This window comes from Porites lutea, chromosome 7 (genome assembly GCF_958299795.1).
Source record: "Porites lutea chromosome 7, jaPorLute2.1, whole genome shotgun sequence".
Taxonomy (NCBI): domain Eukaryota; kingdom Metazoa; phylum Cnidaria; class Anthozoa; order Scleractinia; family Poritidae; genus Porites; species Porites lutea.
This window is the reverse complement of record NC_133207.1, coordinates 26,927,863-26,944,033: the sequence shown is the minus strand read 5'-3', so window position 1 is coordinate 26,944,033 and position 16,171 is coordinate 26,927,863. Positions and strand designations below refer to the sequence as shown.

The 16,171-nt window shown below is 40.7% G+C and overlaps 2 protein-coding genes across 2 annotated transcripts in view; both read left to right on the top strand.

Annotated features, from left to right (window-relative positions):
• The window catches only part of LOC140943915 (protein unc-79 homolog), a 42,389-nt gene that overhangs the window by 20,100 nt on the left and 6,118 nt on the right, over positions 1-16,171 (top strand). The window contains exons 21-33 of the mRNA XM_073393024.1: positions 370-789; positions 1,193-1,288; positions 2,144-2,489; positions 3,424-3,462; positions 4,099-4,214; positions 4,599-4,684; positions 5,047-5,211; positions 7,181-7,246; positions 8,985-9,095; positions 9,747-9,851; positions 11,125-11,202; positions 11,295-11,387; positions 11,688-11,860. Of these exons, the coding sequence (XP_073249125.1) occupies positions 370-789; positions 1,193-1,288; positions 2,144-2,489; positions 3,424-3,462; positions 4,099-4,214; positions 4,599-4,684; positions 5,047-5,211; positions 7,181-7,246; positions 8,985-9,095; positions 9,747-9,851; positions 11,125-11,202; positions 11,295-11,387; positions 11,688-11,860 (1,894 nt within the window). The remainder of the gene's footprint in view (positions 1-369; positions 790-1,192; positions 1,289-2,143; positions 2,490-3,423; positions 3,463-4,098; positions 4,215-4,598; positions 4,685-5,046; positions 5,212-7,180; positions 7,247-8,984; positions 9,096-9,746; positions 9,852-11,124; positions 11,203-11,294; positions 11,388-11,687; positions 11,861-16,171) is intronic.
• Positions 13,221-14,878, top strand: LOC140943887 (BTB/POZ domain-containing protein 6-A-like). Its single transcript, XM_073393002.1, has one exon. The coding sequence runs from the start codon at positions 13,316-13,318 to the stop codon at positions 14,621-14,623; it is 1,308 nt and encodes a 435-aa protein (XP_073249103.1). The 5' UTR covers positions 13,221-13,315; the 3' UTR covers positions 14,624-14,878.

The window sequence follows — 16,171 nt, the reverse complement described above, 5'->3', positions numbered from 1 at the left end:
AAATTCAAAATGATTGAGTTAAACCACTTTTAACTCAATCAGCGGTAATTTTTATTTTTACCGCGGCAGGATTAGCTCAATTGGTGGAGCGATTAAGTGATAAGCGGAAGGTCGTTGTGTTCGATTCCCGGGGACGGACCAATACTCAGGGTCTTAAAATAACTAAGAAATGAAGGTACCTCCTTTGCCCTGCATGCGGCTAAACCTTCGCATGACTCGGATGACCACGTAAAATGGCGGACCCATCTCAATTAGTACTTTCATGCTAAATACAGTGACATTTTTATTTATTTTGACAACGCTTTCGTTGGGCTACTAATTATCTGGTTGGCTGATTGATCAATCAATCATTTTTTCCCCCTTATTAAGAAACGCCAGGCAGTCCCACTCTTCGTCGTTCTACCACAGACAGACAGTTGTCTTTAACAACCGGTAACAAATTACGTGAAGAAGACGACAAAACCAGACGATTGCCAGAGCGACAAATTTCGTCTCCTTCTTCGTTTGGTAGCATTAGCAAAGCGAAAGAGAGAATAGAAGATGAGAAAGAAAAAGACGAAAAACTGTTGGAGGGAAACCAAGATGTGAGGTTGCTCTCCGAGACTCCTTTTACTAATGCCAGTGGCGTCAACTCATCAGAAAGACTCCTGCCTTCCAGCACCCCGATCCAGGACCTCCCGGCCTTTGCTCGAAGAGTGCTTCCTAGTACTAGCAGTGAGGAAGAAAAGGGCTTGGAGTCTAAGATCGGCTTCGACGGACAGCCTGGGACCGAGAACAAAGGACGAAAAGGTACGGGGAACTTGAGACCAAGCTGTAGTGTGAAATTAATGGTCTTGAAGTCATTGTCATGTCCGTATAAAAGAAATTTTTGGCTCCAGAATCTTGCATTGACAAATCTTGAGCGATTAAATGACTTTTAAGTTGATGAAATTTCTTCGGTGAACGCAATAAAAGAATGGCAGATTTTTAAATTTAAAAGTTTGAATATGGCCGTTTTGTTCGTAGTTAACAGATTAGTTTTCACTTGTAATAATTGAAGATGACCATCTTAATTTAAGATAATTTTTAAAACAATTTCAGACACACTAATACTAATTAAACCTGATACATAACGTCCATTAAACTACTATTTGACGCATCCTTTAAAGGTTTTACGGTGCTGAAAGTTCTAATGTTTTAAATGTTGTTTCAGCTCGTCCTTTGTCATGGAGAATACGAAGGACTCGCAATGAACGTCCCTTTCTCGGCGGCTTTTCATTGCGTTTAAAGAGACCGCCGCTGTTAACTGGTTAGTAAACAATGCTTCGTTTCCAGGCGGCCATAAAGAGAGGGACGCCATGGGAACGACGTGAAGCGCGCCCAGTTCCACCGCGGGCAAACGTCTGAGGCGTTTCTCTTATTCAATTTGATTCCTTGACTATTTAGCGGAAACTTGCCCTGGTCAGGATTTAGAAAAGAGTTAGTTCACCTACCTTTCTTTACATTGCTCTAATAGTAATGAGCTTCTTTTCGTTGAAAATGCTTCGCGCACGAGTAGAATTATGATCATGGCAATTCAATTATGGCGCCGACATTGACCCCAGTTAATCAGTTTTCAGACACTTAGAACATTTTTCGTCAACGTTCAAATATATTAAGCTTTTACAAGCGAAAGAAAGAAAAAAAGCTACAGAGCTGACGTGGCAGAACCCGAATTGTAGCGCGTAATAAAATCTGCGACAATCGTAAGTCAGTAGTAGGTTTGATTCACAGGATGCAACGGGTGTCGTAGGCCTATAGTAAGTCCATAGCGTGCGACAAAGTTGTAAGGTATAAATCGGTCTTTCAACTCAGCTGGAATAATAACGGTCGCCTGGAGACGAAGCTGATGAAAACCCCTTAACTTTGTAATCTACATTAAAACATGTAAAGTTAAACATTTAAAATTCTGTGGGAATGATTATGAATAAAGTCACCTTAAACTTTTTAAATCTTAAGGTGCATTTTTTTTACCTTTTTACACCATAAACGAGTCATCTTTAAGAGATCTAACCCAGTGTTAAAACATAACGGTGAGCTTGTGATCAGTTCAATTAAAAAAAAAACGGTCTTGGTATTCCTTGGTGGTTTACCTTCTATTATTTTTTTCTCCTTTGTTATCTAGTCTCAGTAGACTCGACCACCAGCCACGACACACGAGAAATAGACATCAGTAGATCGGGAAGCATAGAAGGTTCACTTTCCGTCAATGAATTCAGAAGGGGTTCCAAGCCTCGGCTGGCACCGGGGCTCTCCACACGGTCTTTTGACAAGACCCTTGACAGTAACGCGGAAAAGGAGCCTTTTGATAAGGACCTTGACCTTGATTGGTGCCCAGAGTGTGGTACCTCGCTAGAGCAGTTTGATGAGGAGACTCTTAATTTGTGTATCGTGGTTCTGTCTACATTTGTCCATCAAAGTCCTTCCATGGCCATGCCATTTCTACTTCGAATGCTGGAAAGCGTCGCCAGGTACGTCTGTGGGTAATTTCCTTGCAAAACTGTGCAGTTTAAAGCTGCAACTTCCCAATTTATTTACACTTCTTTAAAAACGTTCTCAGATGCCTTAGAAGATAGTAACAGTATCGGAACCACGTCAAACAAAGCTAGAAGTCAAGGAATTTCCGCCCCAAACATGTATGACTTACATGACAAAATTTGAGCTTTGAAAGGACTTATAAACTTTTAAAAATTGCAATGGGAGAGCAATAACCTTTCGAATATTAGTTACTGGGGTGTGCAATAAAGGACTGGATAAAGGCGGGCCTTAGTCATTTTCGGTTGTCAAGAACAGCTATATTTTCCTGCTTGGAAAGGGTCCTGGCAAGTTGTCTTTACTAAGACAAGCCCTGAACCCTTCCATGGGCATGTTGGGAGTCGTCTTGTAGAATGTAACTGATGACTGCAAGGCTGTCATTGAGAGGCGGAGGCCGGGGCGGGTTTTTCCCCGGCTACTATAAATGTTTCCCCCGGCTACTTTCATAGGAAAATAGAAGAAAAATAGAACCAAAAGAAATCCTTAGCTGTCTGATTTACCTCCTACTTATTGTATTTACCTGGCAACTTGTAATCTTGATGACATCCCCGACTGGTGTAATGCTAAATTAACCTCGAGAATTTTACCTTACATTCACCTGTTAGCCGCAGGCAAGAAAACAGTGTGATTGGCTGATAAAACGTCTGGAATAATCTGTATTTATAAATGTGAAACTTTAAAAATAAACAATAAATAAATTTCCTGAAAAAAACAAAAAAACATGATATTTAGGAAGGTCCAAAGCAAGCGGACATCACTAGTAATTCACTTAAGTTATATTTGTGATGGGGGTAGAAACAAGCAATAATGTATATTCAGCCCTTTGGGCATCAATATTCTAACCCTACATTGCTTTATTCAATATCGTAGGAAATGTGTACATCCGCTGTTTTCCTGGCAGGAGAAGAGGTAAGCAGTGGCTACAGATTAAGACTGCACTCAGTTTTTCTGATGTTGCGTATTCCAATCCACCTGAAGAGCCGAAGGAAAAAATTCTTAGCTCGGAAGCGCATGACTCTGTAGTCTATGGCTGACCTAGAAATTTGCCCGAGGTACTCACAGTTTTCCAAATCCACCCCATCCCATGTTCCCGATCGTTTTTTCCTTGGCCACTTGATAAACGAGCCCCAATTTCCACTTACAAATCCTCCAGACTGACTTCCTTGAATTCTGGTTGTATTTGATTGAACAACTACGTCACTAAGTGGAGGTGCTTGCCTGGAATGTCCAGGGGCTTCCACTTTTGGCAAAGACAGACAGACAGAGTTACGCCTTTATGGGTGTTAAAGCCGCCCCTTCTAGCCATAAGTCCCCAGGCCAATGGAACCAGACACCTGTCACACTGATAATTGGGGGGAGGGGTGGGGAAAAAGCCCAATCTGATGCATCCAAGGCTGTCCGCGCTTGCGCCACTACACTGACTGCTGACCGACAACGAGACGGCGCGCCTTGTTGTTAACTGCCTTAAATTTCATTCAATTTCATGTAAAACACATCTTCTAGAGTTGGTTTTAAATTCAAAGTTAATTTTGTTTTCGTTTATAGCAATGTTCTGATCCCTGGCTCAACCAGAGAAGTATCAAAACAGTTTCTTCGATGTGTTCTTATTAAGCTCGCACCAAACGGCATATTCTCCGAGCTGTTCCGAAGCAGATTAAAAGGTAATGATCTCCTTTCTCTCAATTTTTTTCTTTCAAAACAGCCGCAAGTTCTTTAGTTCCTTTGCGGCCTTTTCCTTGTCGTCACGCAGCCCCTCCTCTTACAACTAAGGGCCTGTTTACATGGAGGTGGGGGAGCCCAGGTAGGTGAGGTAACCCACTTAGGTGGGGTAACCCGCCTGTCCATATAATCTCTCATTTTAATATAATCATGTTTATATGTTAGTTGGGGTGACCAGCCACATGTTACCTAACCTATCTGGGGTCCCCCACCTACATGTAAACAGTCCCTAAGTGTCGTATGGGACTACATGAAGGGTCGATTTTTGAAGTGAGGGGCTTAATAATATTTATCATTGAGTTATATATTTTTTCTCCTTTTTGAAGATGACACGCTTCTAAAAGCTGTGGCTATAGCTTTGAACGATTTTGCATCCTTTGATCAGATGTCTCCAGTAGCATACTTATTGGAGGTAGGTGATCATAATGTCTGTTCAGTTATCAGTAGGTGCTTGATTCAGTATGTCATTTGTTTGGTCAGTAATGTGGAGAAGAAGTGTCTTTGTCTCGATTACCTATTCTTTCAGCGGTAGACTTATACGGTGAAGTTTTCTAAAGACGAACTATAATACGTTCTCGGCGTTATTTTGTGTAAATTTTATGTTAAACATCACTATTTGTGAATAAGAAAATCTTATGTAAACCTGCTATTTCTTCGAAAAAATTGTCACCAACATCACAACTTTTCGGCGACTACGAGTCCTGTCGTCACAGTGTTTACTTTTCATGTTATGTTTTATTTTCCTGTTTGAAATCGAAAAAATGTCTTTTCCAGGATATCCTTGGATCCAGGACTCTTAGTGACCGTGTGCTTGTGTTGCTTAGCAACATGGAGACGTATCTTCGGTTTGCTTCACGTGAGCCCACAAGCGCTTGGGAGAGTCAGCTGTCTCATTTTGAAGCGTTCTTCAGGAAGCTACCGTCCGTTCTACCAGAAAATGTGAGTTTGTCACGAAAAATCTATCGCTAGTTAAGCAAGTCTATCTTTTGCTTAAATTTCATCTTTTCAAAAAATACGTTTTATAACGTACATATAGTACGATTGTCTAGAAGGTCCGATCGGTATCCGGATTTTGGCGAAAGTTTCCACAAAGTTGAACCAGTTTCATAGATGACCGCAGTCAACTATGAAACCATATGAAAACTGAATGGTTACGTGGCGATGAAGGTCGCGATTCTTCAAAAAATGGGCTTTTTGTCTGTGCGCTAGCCGTTAGTATATCTTTCTTTTTTTCGGAAATTTCTGCAATGGTCGTATTTTAACAGGTTAATGTAGCTTGCAGTTTCTAAAATGGACAATTCTTGTGTGCCAGTGTGCCAACATTGTCTTTTGTTTCTATCAATTTTTTTGTATAAATTCTTGATCACTTTGTTAGTGTCTAGTCAAACTACTCTTTGATCATTAGAAACTATTATTAATACGTAATTAACACTAAATGCTTCCTCCTCTGTTGTGTCAAAGCGCGAAAATGATTCAGACGCGCCATGCTTGCGGTCCGCCCTGCTGAAACTTGAGTGATGTATCCCGCGGATGTCTGGATGAATTTATTCATGTTTTTAGCCACCCTGAATTAATGAAATCTATCCGTAACTCCTGGGGTAATAGATTGGAGGGAATATGAGATGCCGATTGTGCGCCTTTAAAGTTTGAACAGAAAGGGAGTAGTCTCAGCCTTTAAATAACTTGAGTTAGCCGCAATAAGCTCGATATGGAATCGAATAGTTTTAAATTGCACGTGAAATGATTACTGTATATGATATTCTAAAAACCCATAGCCCATATAAACCCATATCGATAGTAGGCCAAGTGAATAAGGGAACAGTCAACTTAACTGTTTTTATTTTAATTTCATTCACAATGTTTGTTTTGATGTTATTTTGATGTACCGTTAATTTACCGGCAGTGCCAAGATTAGTTATACTAAATGAAGTACTAAAGAAACTGAAACTGAAACGGAAGCAGATCTTAAGATGCCCGGATACCGAATCCTGGTTTGGATATGATCACTAGTTTCGCTGAGAGAAAGGTTCGGTTATTTTCATCCATCGCGTAGCGATTGCTTCCATCTTTACGGCAACGACTTGTGAGGAAGACGTCATTTATAGCGATGGTAGCGATCGAAGAAGTCATGGAACATCAGGCTCTAGCGTCTAGTGGTTTGAAAAAGTCGATCGACTGCTGGTAATTTAGACACTTGGTCTTATGACTGAGCGGAGACCGTTCACTTGGTTTTTCACCTAAAAGAATTATTATTGAAGGATCAGAAATGAAGTTTAAGCGTGTTTACATTTTTGGCTTCTTTAGATGTGTTGTTTGGTACCCGTTTTTGAAATCAAGAATGCGCTTTTATTGACTTTGGTGCTGTTATTGTTTGTTAAAACAAAAGCTGCTACAATAGCATTGTTTCCTTTGACAATACTCTATTAGAACTTCATATTCAAATGAATTAAGTAAAGCCTGTGCTTGATTGGCTTAAACAATGACGTTAGTTATCCGTGATTGGCTGACAATTTTTCAATTGTTCTTTTGCCTATAAATTTGCGGCACTATCCGGATGGTTGGGCGGAACCGTAACACCATCATGCCATACACGTCTCCGCCCCGCCGCCATTGTTGTTTGATCTTCCCACAGATATACGTCTCCAATCAATGAATAAACACTTTAGAACTGAAGAAAACAAATCCAAGTTTGTTGATTTTAATGTCATTTTTGTCAGCCCATTTCCAACCAAGCGCTTCTGTAAGCTAAGCTCCCCAGTAATGATACACCGATTTTGAGTCTACCCAAATTTTCTGTCCGAGTTATTTCATTTCAGGGCCAGCTGTAGCTGCCATTTTGCGATGTCGACTTTTCTTGGCTGCATTTTTCAAATCTTACATTGATTTATGATGCAATTTGCTTCCACAGTGCGACTTGACGCCTACTATTCGAATCATGTCTGCGATCCTCAATGCTGCTAATTCTTCTTTCAAGGTAACAGTGGTAGTTATAAATAAATATTTAAATGAATGAGAGAATTAAAAAATAAATAAGGTTATTGGAACCTCGGCAAGCGAGCATCCTTAATATGCTGTCTTTTTTTCACAGTTGTACGCCTCTCTAGAGATGATGTTGCACGGGATGATTCGCAACGGTTTCTTAAATTTTAGCACAAAACATAGTTATTAAAGTGGAATGGTTATGAAGCCCGTTAGACTCCTTTGTTATATGTTTTTGTTAGCTTTTTTGGACTTGACCTTGCACAATGTTCAATAAGCTTTCCTATGATTCTGAACTTATTGACCAATGGAAACATGGCATTAATTTATTCAATCTTATTTGTGAACAAAAAGCAAAGGATTTTGCACTGTCAGGGAGCTTCCAATATAAACTACAACACCGTTGTTTTCAACTTTGATGTTTGCCGGCTTTCCTAACCAATCTCCTCTACTAACTGTGCGCAAAACAAATGTGCACGCGAGATTCGTTGGAAACAGACGTGTTACACTAGACGATTTTTAACGCAATAAAGGGAAGGGAAGAGGGTTCTTAGAAGGCCTAGGCACGCTTTTGAAACCTGTTCAAAATTTTTCAACGCAAAATTGTACAGAAAATCGTCTGCGCGTTCACTGATGTAATACGGCATCAATTTTTAACGCAACGTAGTTGCGCTAAAAATCGCCGTTGCGAATTGTCTGGTGTAACATCACCTTACAGTTGTTACCACAAGGCTCATCTGATGTACACAATAATCCGCCAAGGTTTTCTTCCATTTCTGTTTTGGCAAAGTTACGGCATACATCTTGTTTTTAGTGATCATTCATTTATTCTCCTGACTTTCTGCTTGGTTAAGCAGAGAAGCGATAACGAGAAATTAGGGGGTAATTACATGAGACCGCGACGAACTCAGGCCTGTACGAATTTTTAATTTTTGCAGTCGTTTACATGAGACCGGGACGAAACGCTTCGTTGATTACATGAATACCGGTACAAACTCAAAAACAGAGGATTCTTGTAGTTATATAAGTTTCTTAAGTCGATTATTCAACATATTATTCACTAACTGTCCTAACAGGTACACAATTTACGCCAATTAAGACAGTGAGTAGAGAACCGTAGATTTTACTGCTCCCAGAAAATTGTAAACTTTATCTAACGCTCATCTGGTGGCATGTTAAATGCACAGCATCTCAAAATGGTGCAAATCCCTCACATTAACCGAAGCATATATTCAATTGAAGCTACTTCCAAGTCTTATTTGCAGTTATAATTCATAGTAGTGTTCTTATTTTGCTAAGAAAAAGTAAAAATGATGGAGCCATACGAAGGAACATGCTATTTATGGACCCGGTCTGAGATTCGTTTCCGTTTTACATGAGAACGGTACAGTCTCAGACCGGTACGAAAATAACTCGTGTCGGGTCAGCGACCGACACGAAGTCAGACCGCTCTGAGTTCGTTTTTAGGCCGGCCCCATGTAAACGCATGAAAAGAAATGTGTGAAGAGCGATACGAACTCATACCGGTCCGAGCTCGTCCCGGTCTCATGTACTGTAATTACCCCCTTAGGTAGACTCACGTCAATTTACGCCGAGACGAAGAGCAAATTTGGTTCCATCGGTGTTCTTTTCCTGGGGAATTCCACTTTGATGATTATCAGACCTTTTGACTGATTGTAGGGAATTTTCTGGTGTACTTCAAAGATAATTTCATAGTTTTCTTTTCATTTCAGATGTTATTGCCTTCGTTCGCCCAAGTGATCAGCTATGCCATCAATAAGTGCTCTTTTCAGCTGCAGGAATTGTTAGAACTGTGCGTGAAATGTACAGAGACTTTTCCAAAGGTTTGTTAGATTCTGATGTTTCAGTTTATGTTTGTTTGAACTCAGAGAATTAGAGAAGGAAATTTAATGGCATTAGATCTAGAATTTGAAACATCTGATTGCTTTTTGAGTTTATCTGTTTTGAATGTTGCCAAACAATGTTGAACTAAAAAAAACAGTATCGTTCCTATTCCGTTTGACAAGTCGCCTCTTTGTGATTGGCGGGTCTAAAGTACAGGTCACTGCTCCATCGATAAATCACCAAACCACACAGATTCCTCTTGATCTAATAGAGCACTGATTTTGTTAAGAGATTAGGGCTAGGAGACACCTCTAATGCTGTTCATTTATCTGTATCCTGGTGACCCTGTACTCTGACCTGTGGAAAAGTGATCTGTGTCTTATTCCCGCCGTCTCTTAAGGGTAAAACGGGCAGCAAAACGTGCAAATTATTTGCTGCAAACGAGTTGAATAGCGCGGATGTTGGGCGTTTTTGAGCCAAGTGTGAAAGCGACATCACCTAAGTTTGAAACATCAGTAATACCATGTTTTGCGCAAAAGATATGGTCAGACTACTGTGCCCTTCCTAAACATCGTCCAGAATGTCTCAGAGGACCCATATTCAAGCCTGCTGAAGTAATCCAAATGTTTTTGTGTGCTTCAATCTTGTAGGAACGTAATAAACTGTTTCTTACTCGAGCGGTGGTGTTGGAGCTTGTTCATGCGGTCAAGTTTCGTTCTTCCCTTCCCGACGCAAATCTTCAGTCCGTTTTACAGGTAAGTGGTTAGAAATGTGTTCTCTTTAAAGATTTATTCAATTATTATTATTGTTTTTGTTTATGTTCATTTCAAGCAGGGTGCATGTCTAACTCAGTAAACTTTATACATAAAAAATGCACAAAATGATAAATAAATTACACAAATAAGCTACGAAATTCAGTGTCTGATCGAGGTGTGATGCCGTGAGCAAGAGTGTGCGAGCTGCGAGGGCTCTAAACTTCACTCCCTGTCACTGGTTTCGCGGCTCCGTTTCCTGCCCTATAGTCACACTCTCTAAACAGACGGCTGTTTGTTGATCACCTTCCTTAGTCCATCATCAGTACTAGATGGTCTTGGGTGGGGCTGGGGCCTAGTCATTCTTTCGTTACCTTATCAGTTACCTTAAGCAACAACGACCGCGACGGCTACAAAAACGTCACTTAAAAAGAGAACTCGCGCTACTTCAAACTTTGTCGCTTTTTTTCCATCTCGTTCAATTCGACAAATAATGGCGACTTTTTTCTACGGTTGATTTTGTAAGGACTGTATCGAAGATCCGGGAAAGAAAAAGAAAATTATTGTTTTGCGTTAACGTCCTCCGCAAAACGTTAAAATCAGTGGAGGTTTCACGCTGAGCGCGTGCAACGACGACAAAGAAATGTACAAAAAAGCGTGATGCACGTGCAAAGTTGTTGTTTGCTAATCTAAACCTATTGCTTTTTCGCCGTTCTCGTTGCTTAAGCTCCCTATTGAAAGTTTGTTCACAGCCTACAACTCAGCAGTCGATTTCGAAAGTCCTAGCGGACTGTGAAAAGCATGTGGTGTTGCGTCTGTAGGGGAGTGAAAGACAAAGATTTGATTGTCAACTGAGTTGGCCACCGTAAGGAGATAGAGGAGCTGACGTTTCGAGCGATATCTCTTCCTCTGACGAAGTGCTATAGCTCGAAAAGTCAGCTTCTTTATCTCCGTACAGTAGCCAATCTACTTTGTCAACTCAACAGTCAATCAAATCTTTGTGAATGGCCTACAAGCTGTTCTGTTCAGGATTATTTTCGTACTTTTTGCTGAGTAGCTGGGAATGTAGCGAGCGTTCTCTAAAACCACAATCCTCACAGTTTAATTTTAGAACGTCAACACTAGCATGACTATGCCCTCCTTAGAAAGAGTCGTCCTTACAGAGGTACATGCTTTGAGTAAGTTGATATTTCAGTGACTAGCAAAGCCGGGAAATGCTCTTCATGGTGTGAAGAGACCTCATGGCCTAAGCAGGTTAATTGCCCCTTTGTTTTAGTTTGTAGCTGTTGACGCAGGCAGTAGAATCAGTTTCGGAAGTGAATCAGACAAGGCGCCTTACGATCTTCCATTTGGGGTAAGAACTATGTGATTTCAGTTTCCCCTTGTAATGTGTTACTTCTTTCACAACCAGCTAACACCACCTTTGTATCTTTTATTTTCTTTTAGTCACGCACTCGAGCGCTTGATTGTAACCGTCAGTACATTGTGGAAGCGGTGGAATTCATCAAGGACTGGAATTTTAGAGCAAAGTCAAATAAGGTGCGGTGAAGTGATTTTAATGGCTCATTATGCAGGGTCGGGAAAGGAATTACCTGGCTTTATTTCTCAGTTATTTCATGACCCTGAGTATTGGTCCGGATCCGGAGATTGAACTCTTGATCTATGCCCTCCAATCAAGCTCTCTACCGACTAAGGTCGACTATAATAAAGGTAGTCCTGCCGCGGTCGCGCTAGTCCTGTCACGCTTCTAAGAGTTACCAACATGCGGTCAGTAAATACTTTAGCAAGATTAACAAGTAGGGTCGTCGGAGGTAATCAGATTCCCGTTTCCCTCAACAGGAAAACCGGCAATTAAGTGAGCCTAATCTTCACCAAACGACACTTCCGATTGACCTGAAAGCGAGCGTGGCACAGCTAGTGGCCTTAGAGCTCACCAAACATTCAGAGGATAGTAAGATACATCAGAAAGCTCTGGCCTGGCTCAGAAGTCCTCCTACTGCAACACAATTGGGGTACGTACATACTTACCCTCCCTACCCTTGATAATTTGCAGGACAAAGCACTGACCTTTCTCTCCATCTGCAGTTATACCAAGGCCCAAGAAGGTGGGTGGGTGGGTGAGTGCGGGAGGGGGGTTGGGTGGGGAGTTCTTTCCTTGTACAGTGGAACCCCGTTAATACGATCACCAACGGGCCAAAAACATTTGTTCGTATTAATGGATGACCGCATGAACGAGGATGTTTTTACAAGAAAATGTATGGCCGTTTTGCCATGCGGCAAAAAAGTGGCCATCATAACAAGGTGACCGTATTACCGAGGTGGCCGTAAGGCGAGGTTCCACTGTATATATGAGCTAAATAAATGGGCGGTGGTATATTCCTTACTGCCGCGGTAAAAGTGCCTGTCAGGCCACAGCCCTGTACTATCGCGCAGATAAATACATTTTATATATTATATGTTATATATATGGTGATTGGCTGACGAAAAGAAGTTTTTTTTCTTTATTACGAGTGATTTTTTCGGAATCAGTAGGGGAATTTACTTGTCATACTGATGATCTGTTCATTTTCCTGTCTTAATTTGTTGAGCAATGCAAGTTGCTCATGATGTAAACTGGCCGGCACGGGGTTAAGATAAACTTAGTCTACAAAGTGCCAGTGCTTTTAGCAATATGATCTGAAACACAAATTAGTTCTTTGTGGTCTAGCGTTTGTTTCATGGCTAAAGAATTTCATTTGAGAAGCGTTGCGGCAGTTTGGGAGAAGTTGCCAGGTCATGATCGTGCATCAGTGACTTGTCGCTGCGAAGTTTTGCCTAAGTATTCTGGGTCACGTAACAGGGACATGTCTCTTGGTCATTTCCCCTCACGAACTGTTTCCAGTTGTTACACATCAAGCTTCACCACACCAACACGCCCTAGCGAAAATTTTTTTCCTAACATCTCGAGATGAATTTCGGCTGACGACAAATTTGTCCCAAAATTGTGTTGTATGATTTGAATAGTACAAGCGCACACGAGACTAGGGCCTCTTTGATTCTTTTCAGGCCTGTTTTCATGATTGAGAATAAAGTTTTGCCGTTGGTCGAAGTAAAAATTTGGAACGTACCGACACGTTTCAACGAGTTCTTAAGAACTCCTAAGTGCTCCTGGCCGTGGGTAAACAAATTACAATTTACGATTTTTTTTTTACAAAAACAATGTTTCTTGATTCGATTGAAAATCGCAAGAGACTAGATACCGCAGCATGACGTCATAATCACCTGAACATCAGCAGCTGGTCACAACTAAAAGAACCAATCACTGAGCTCACAATGTCTCTTAGTTGTTTTATAAAATAAAACAAAAACTGCTGGTCCTCGTGTTACTCGGTTTCTACCGGTTTGAACCTTTCAACGATAAAAGCTAGCGGAAAATCTCCGGTTGAAGTTAATTTGTAAGCACAAGTCAAATCAAGTTTGTTTAAACGATGTCTGTAAGTGAAGCAAGCTTTTTCGAAAGTACTCCTTGGAAAGCAAAGACATTGTTAGAACGCAACGAATGTATGTGGAACAATCCATTGCTCTCCGATGTGGAATTTTTGTTTCGATCTTGTGACAGTGAAACCGTCGTTGTTCCGGCTCATAGCTTCATTCTAGCCACGAACAGTCCTGTTTTCTTCGAGAAGGTGATAAAAAACACAAGACGTGAAAAAATTGTTATTGAAATCGCCGATTGCGAGCCAGAAATTTTCAGATTATTTCTCCATCACCTCTACAACGATGAACTGGAACTCTCAACAGACTGTTTACAAGACTTGACACGCTTAGCGATCAAATATTCCGTTTCAAGCGTGATAGGAAAATGTACAGACTTCGCTAAAAATGTTTTGAACTCTTGCAATGTTTTCACAATCTTGCAATGTGCCGAAATTTTAAAAGACACGAGTTTACAGCAAAGTTGTTGGGACCTCGTAGATTTGCATACTGTTAAAGTCATAATATCTGAAGATTTTTTGAAAATCAGCCAAGATTTAATGTTGAAACTTCTGCAAAGAGACTCTCTGAGAGTACGGGAAGTAGAACTATTTAATGCGTTTTGTAGATGGATAACGTTTCGAAATGGAAAGCAAAATAAAAATTCCCGTCAAAATTATGAACAAGAACTGAATTTGCCACTTGTGGATCAAATTCGCTTTCCTCTGATGTCGCAAAGAGAATTTGCTGAAAATGTTCCGGAAAAGGGCTTTCTCATTAAAGAGGACATCATAAGCATGTTTTCGTATTTCTGTTGCACGTCCAACGTCGATGTCAGATTTTCAAGGAAACCAAGAGCGGGCACACTAACTCGCTGTCGCTTGTTTCCCGAATCCCACAAATGGTTCATGTATTCGGGAGCATGCCCGGAATATTTGACACTTTCAGTAAATTCTCCCATAATGTTCTGTGGCGTGCGAATGTTTGGTTCCGAAAGAGGAAGATATTCAGTCTCTTTAGAAATCTACGCTCAAAATAAACCTTTGGATATTTTAGCAGTGAAGAAAGGCGTTTATGAATCGGAAAGTGAAGCAGAAAAGGATTATTTCGGATTCGATGTATTTTTGGATAAACCCGTCTTGATGAAAAAATCCTTGCCGTATTCTTTGAAAGTATTATTGGAAGGTCCTCCTTCATTTTATGGTTGCCACGGCTACTCTGTGGTCGAATGTTGTGAAAAAACATTTACTTTTTTTCGGGATAATTGCCCAATATTTTCCCGATTTCAGGCGGGACAATTTGCTGAAGTTATTTTTATGTAAATACACTTCATGTTCAAGTGTTTTATTTAATTAGTGCACGTTAAAAAGCAATAATACCGGAATTCTCATTCCTGACCTTGGAGGTTTCACAATTGGATGAATAACTCTTGTCACAAGATCTCTCAACCTTAGCGAACGGCAAGTGACCGCTTCAAGGAGGTTCATCAGAAATTAGCGTGATAATCTTTAGCAAAAAATGCCCGAGTGGAGAAGCATTACTGGTCGACAATCGGTCGTCACCTTCTATCTCAATCAGTATTATTCCTTCACGATATTCTTAAAATGCAGCCAAATTAAGTGTATCAGGAGCTTGATGCCCGCAACGAGAGAACTCTCGTTGAGACGGCCAAACGGTGGCCGTGGCTGCTTAATTTCGTTTAATTTCCCGTTTTTTTCTCTAATTTTTTTCGGGACTTTGATTAGTAAAGGTAGAGGCGCTATAAGAGACTTAGAACTCTCTGTGACAAGAGGTATTGATTCAACGCTAAAGTGGCTACGTATTTCTTTGTTTGTTTATTTATTTGTTTGTCCAGAAGCATATAACCCTTTTATGTTTCTGGTTTGTCAATTTTTTTTTTTAAATTTTAGGACGTTCAGGCATAAAAGAAATATAAATAAACATTACACGTGGGTCTACATTACACGTGGGTCTATACCTCACGTGATGGTAGTGCAACTTTCGTGATGGTGGATATGTGTTCTGACCTGTGCGTTTTCGGTTTTCTAAAGTGAATTATACGATGAACAATATTCTCAGGTCAGTGGGGGATTCAGGGGGATCAAGGCCGGGGATCAGGGGAATCGGAAAGGGGGATCCGGCCTCCCCTTGTAGGACTCCTCTGTACTCTGAATGACCAATGCTTTTAAACTGAAGGTATTTTTTGTGAAGCATCCCACACAAGAATCTAATCAGCTGACGTTCACCAAGATTGAACTCAAGTGTCAAGAAAGGCGGAAATTGATCATTCTCATTAAAATAGTTGCAACCGTGAGCACCTTGGAAGCATCCAGTAAAAAAAATTCCTGCTTCCGCCCTTGTCTGCTTCTGTCCACACGAGGCCGTCTTGTTCTTGATTGTCCTCAGGAGAAGAATACTGATTTATCTGTCAACAAACTTTTTCACCCTTGGGGCTGTTTACTAAAGTATCCGTTTTCCTTGCATCATTCTCGTGTGAACAGTATCCGTAAACGCCCAAGATGGAATACCCTTACAAGTAACAAACGGTGAAGATTAGAGTGAAAATGAAAATCCATGAAAAGTGTAATTTACGCTGATAAATGAAAGAAGGAAGGAAACAGACTATAGCTATGCGAGGCTGAACCCGTATCACTTAATCAACCAGAGGAAGGATTTTTGATCATTTCTCTCCTTAGTGAATAGTTCTTAGTCAACCTCCTTCCCAGGGTTCTCTCCTACGCCAGAGAGCACGAGTAGGAGAGGAGCATTGGAACGAAGTTGGTTCTTAGTTAATGGCTTAAAAGGCAGATACCGTAAATCCTCTGTTAACCGCCCCCTCTTAAATTCGCCCCCCCTCTCTCACATTTTCC

Coding starts and splice junctions, on each gene's coding strand:
- LOC140943887 (XM_073393002.1), top strand. CDS start 13,316: ATGTCTGTAAGTGAAGCAAGCTTTTTCGAAAGTACTCCTTGGAAAGCA.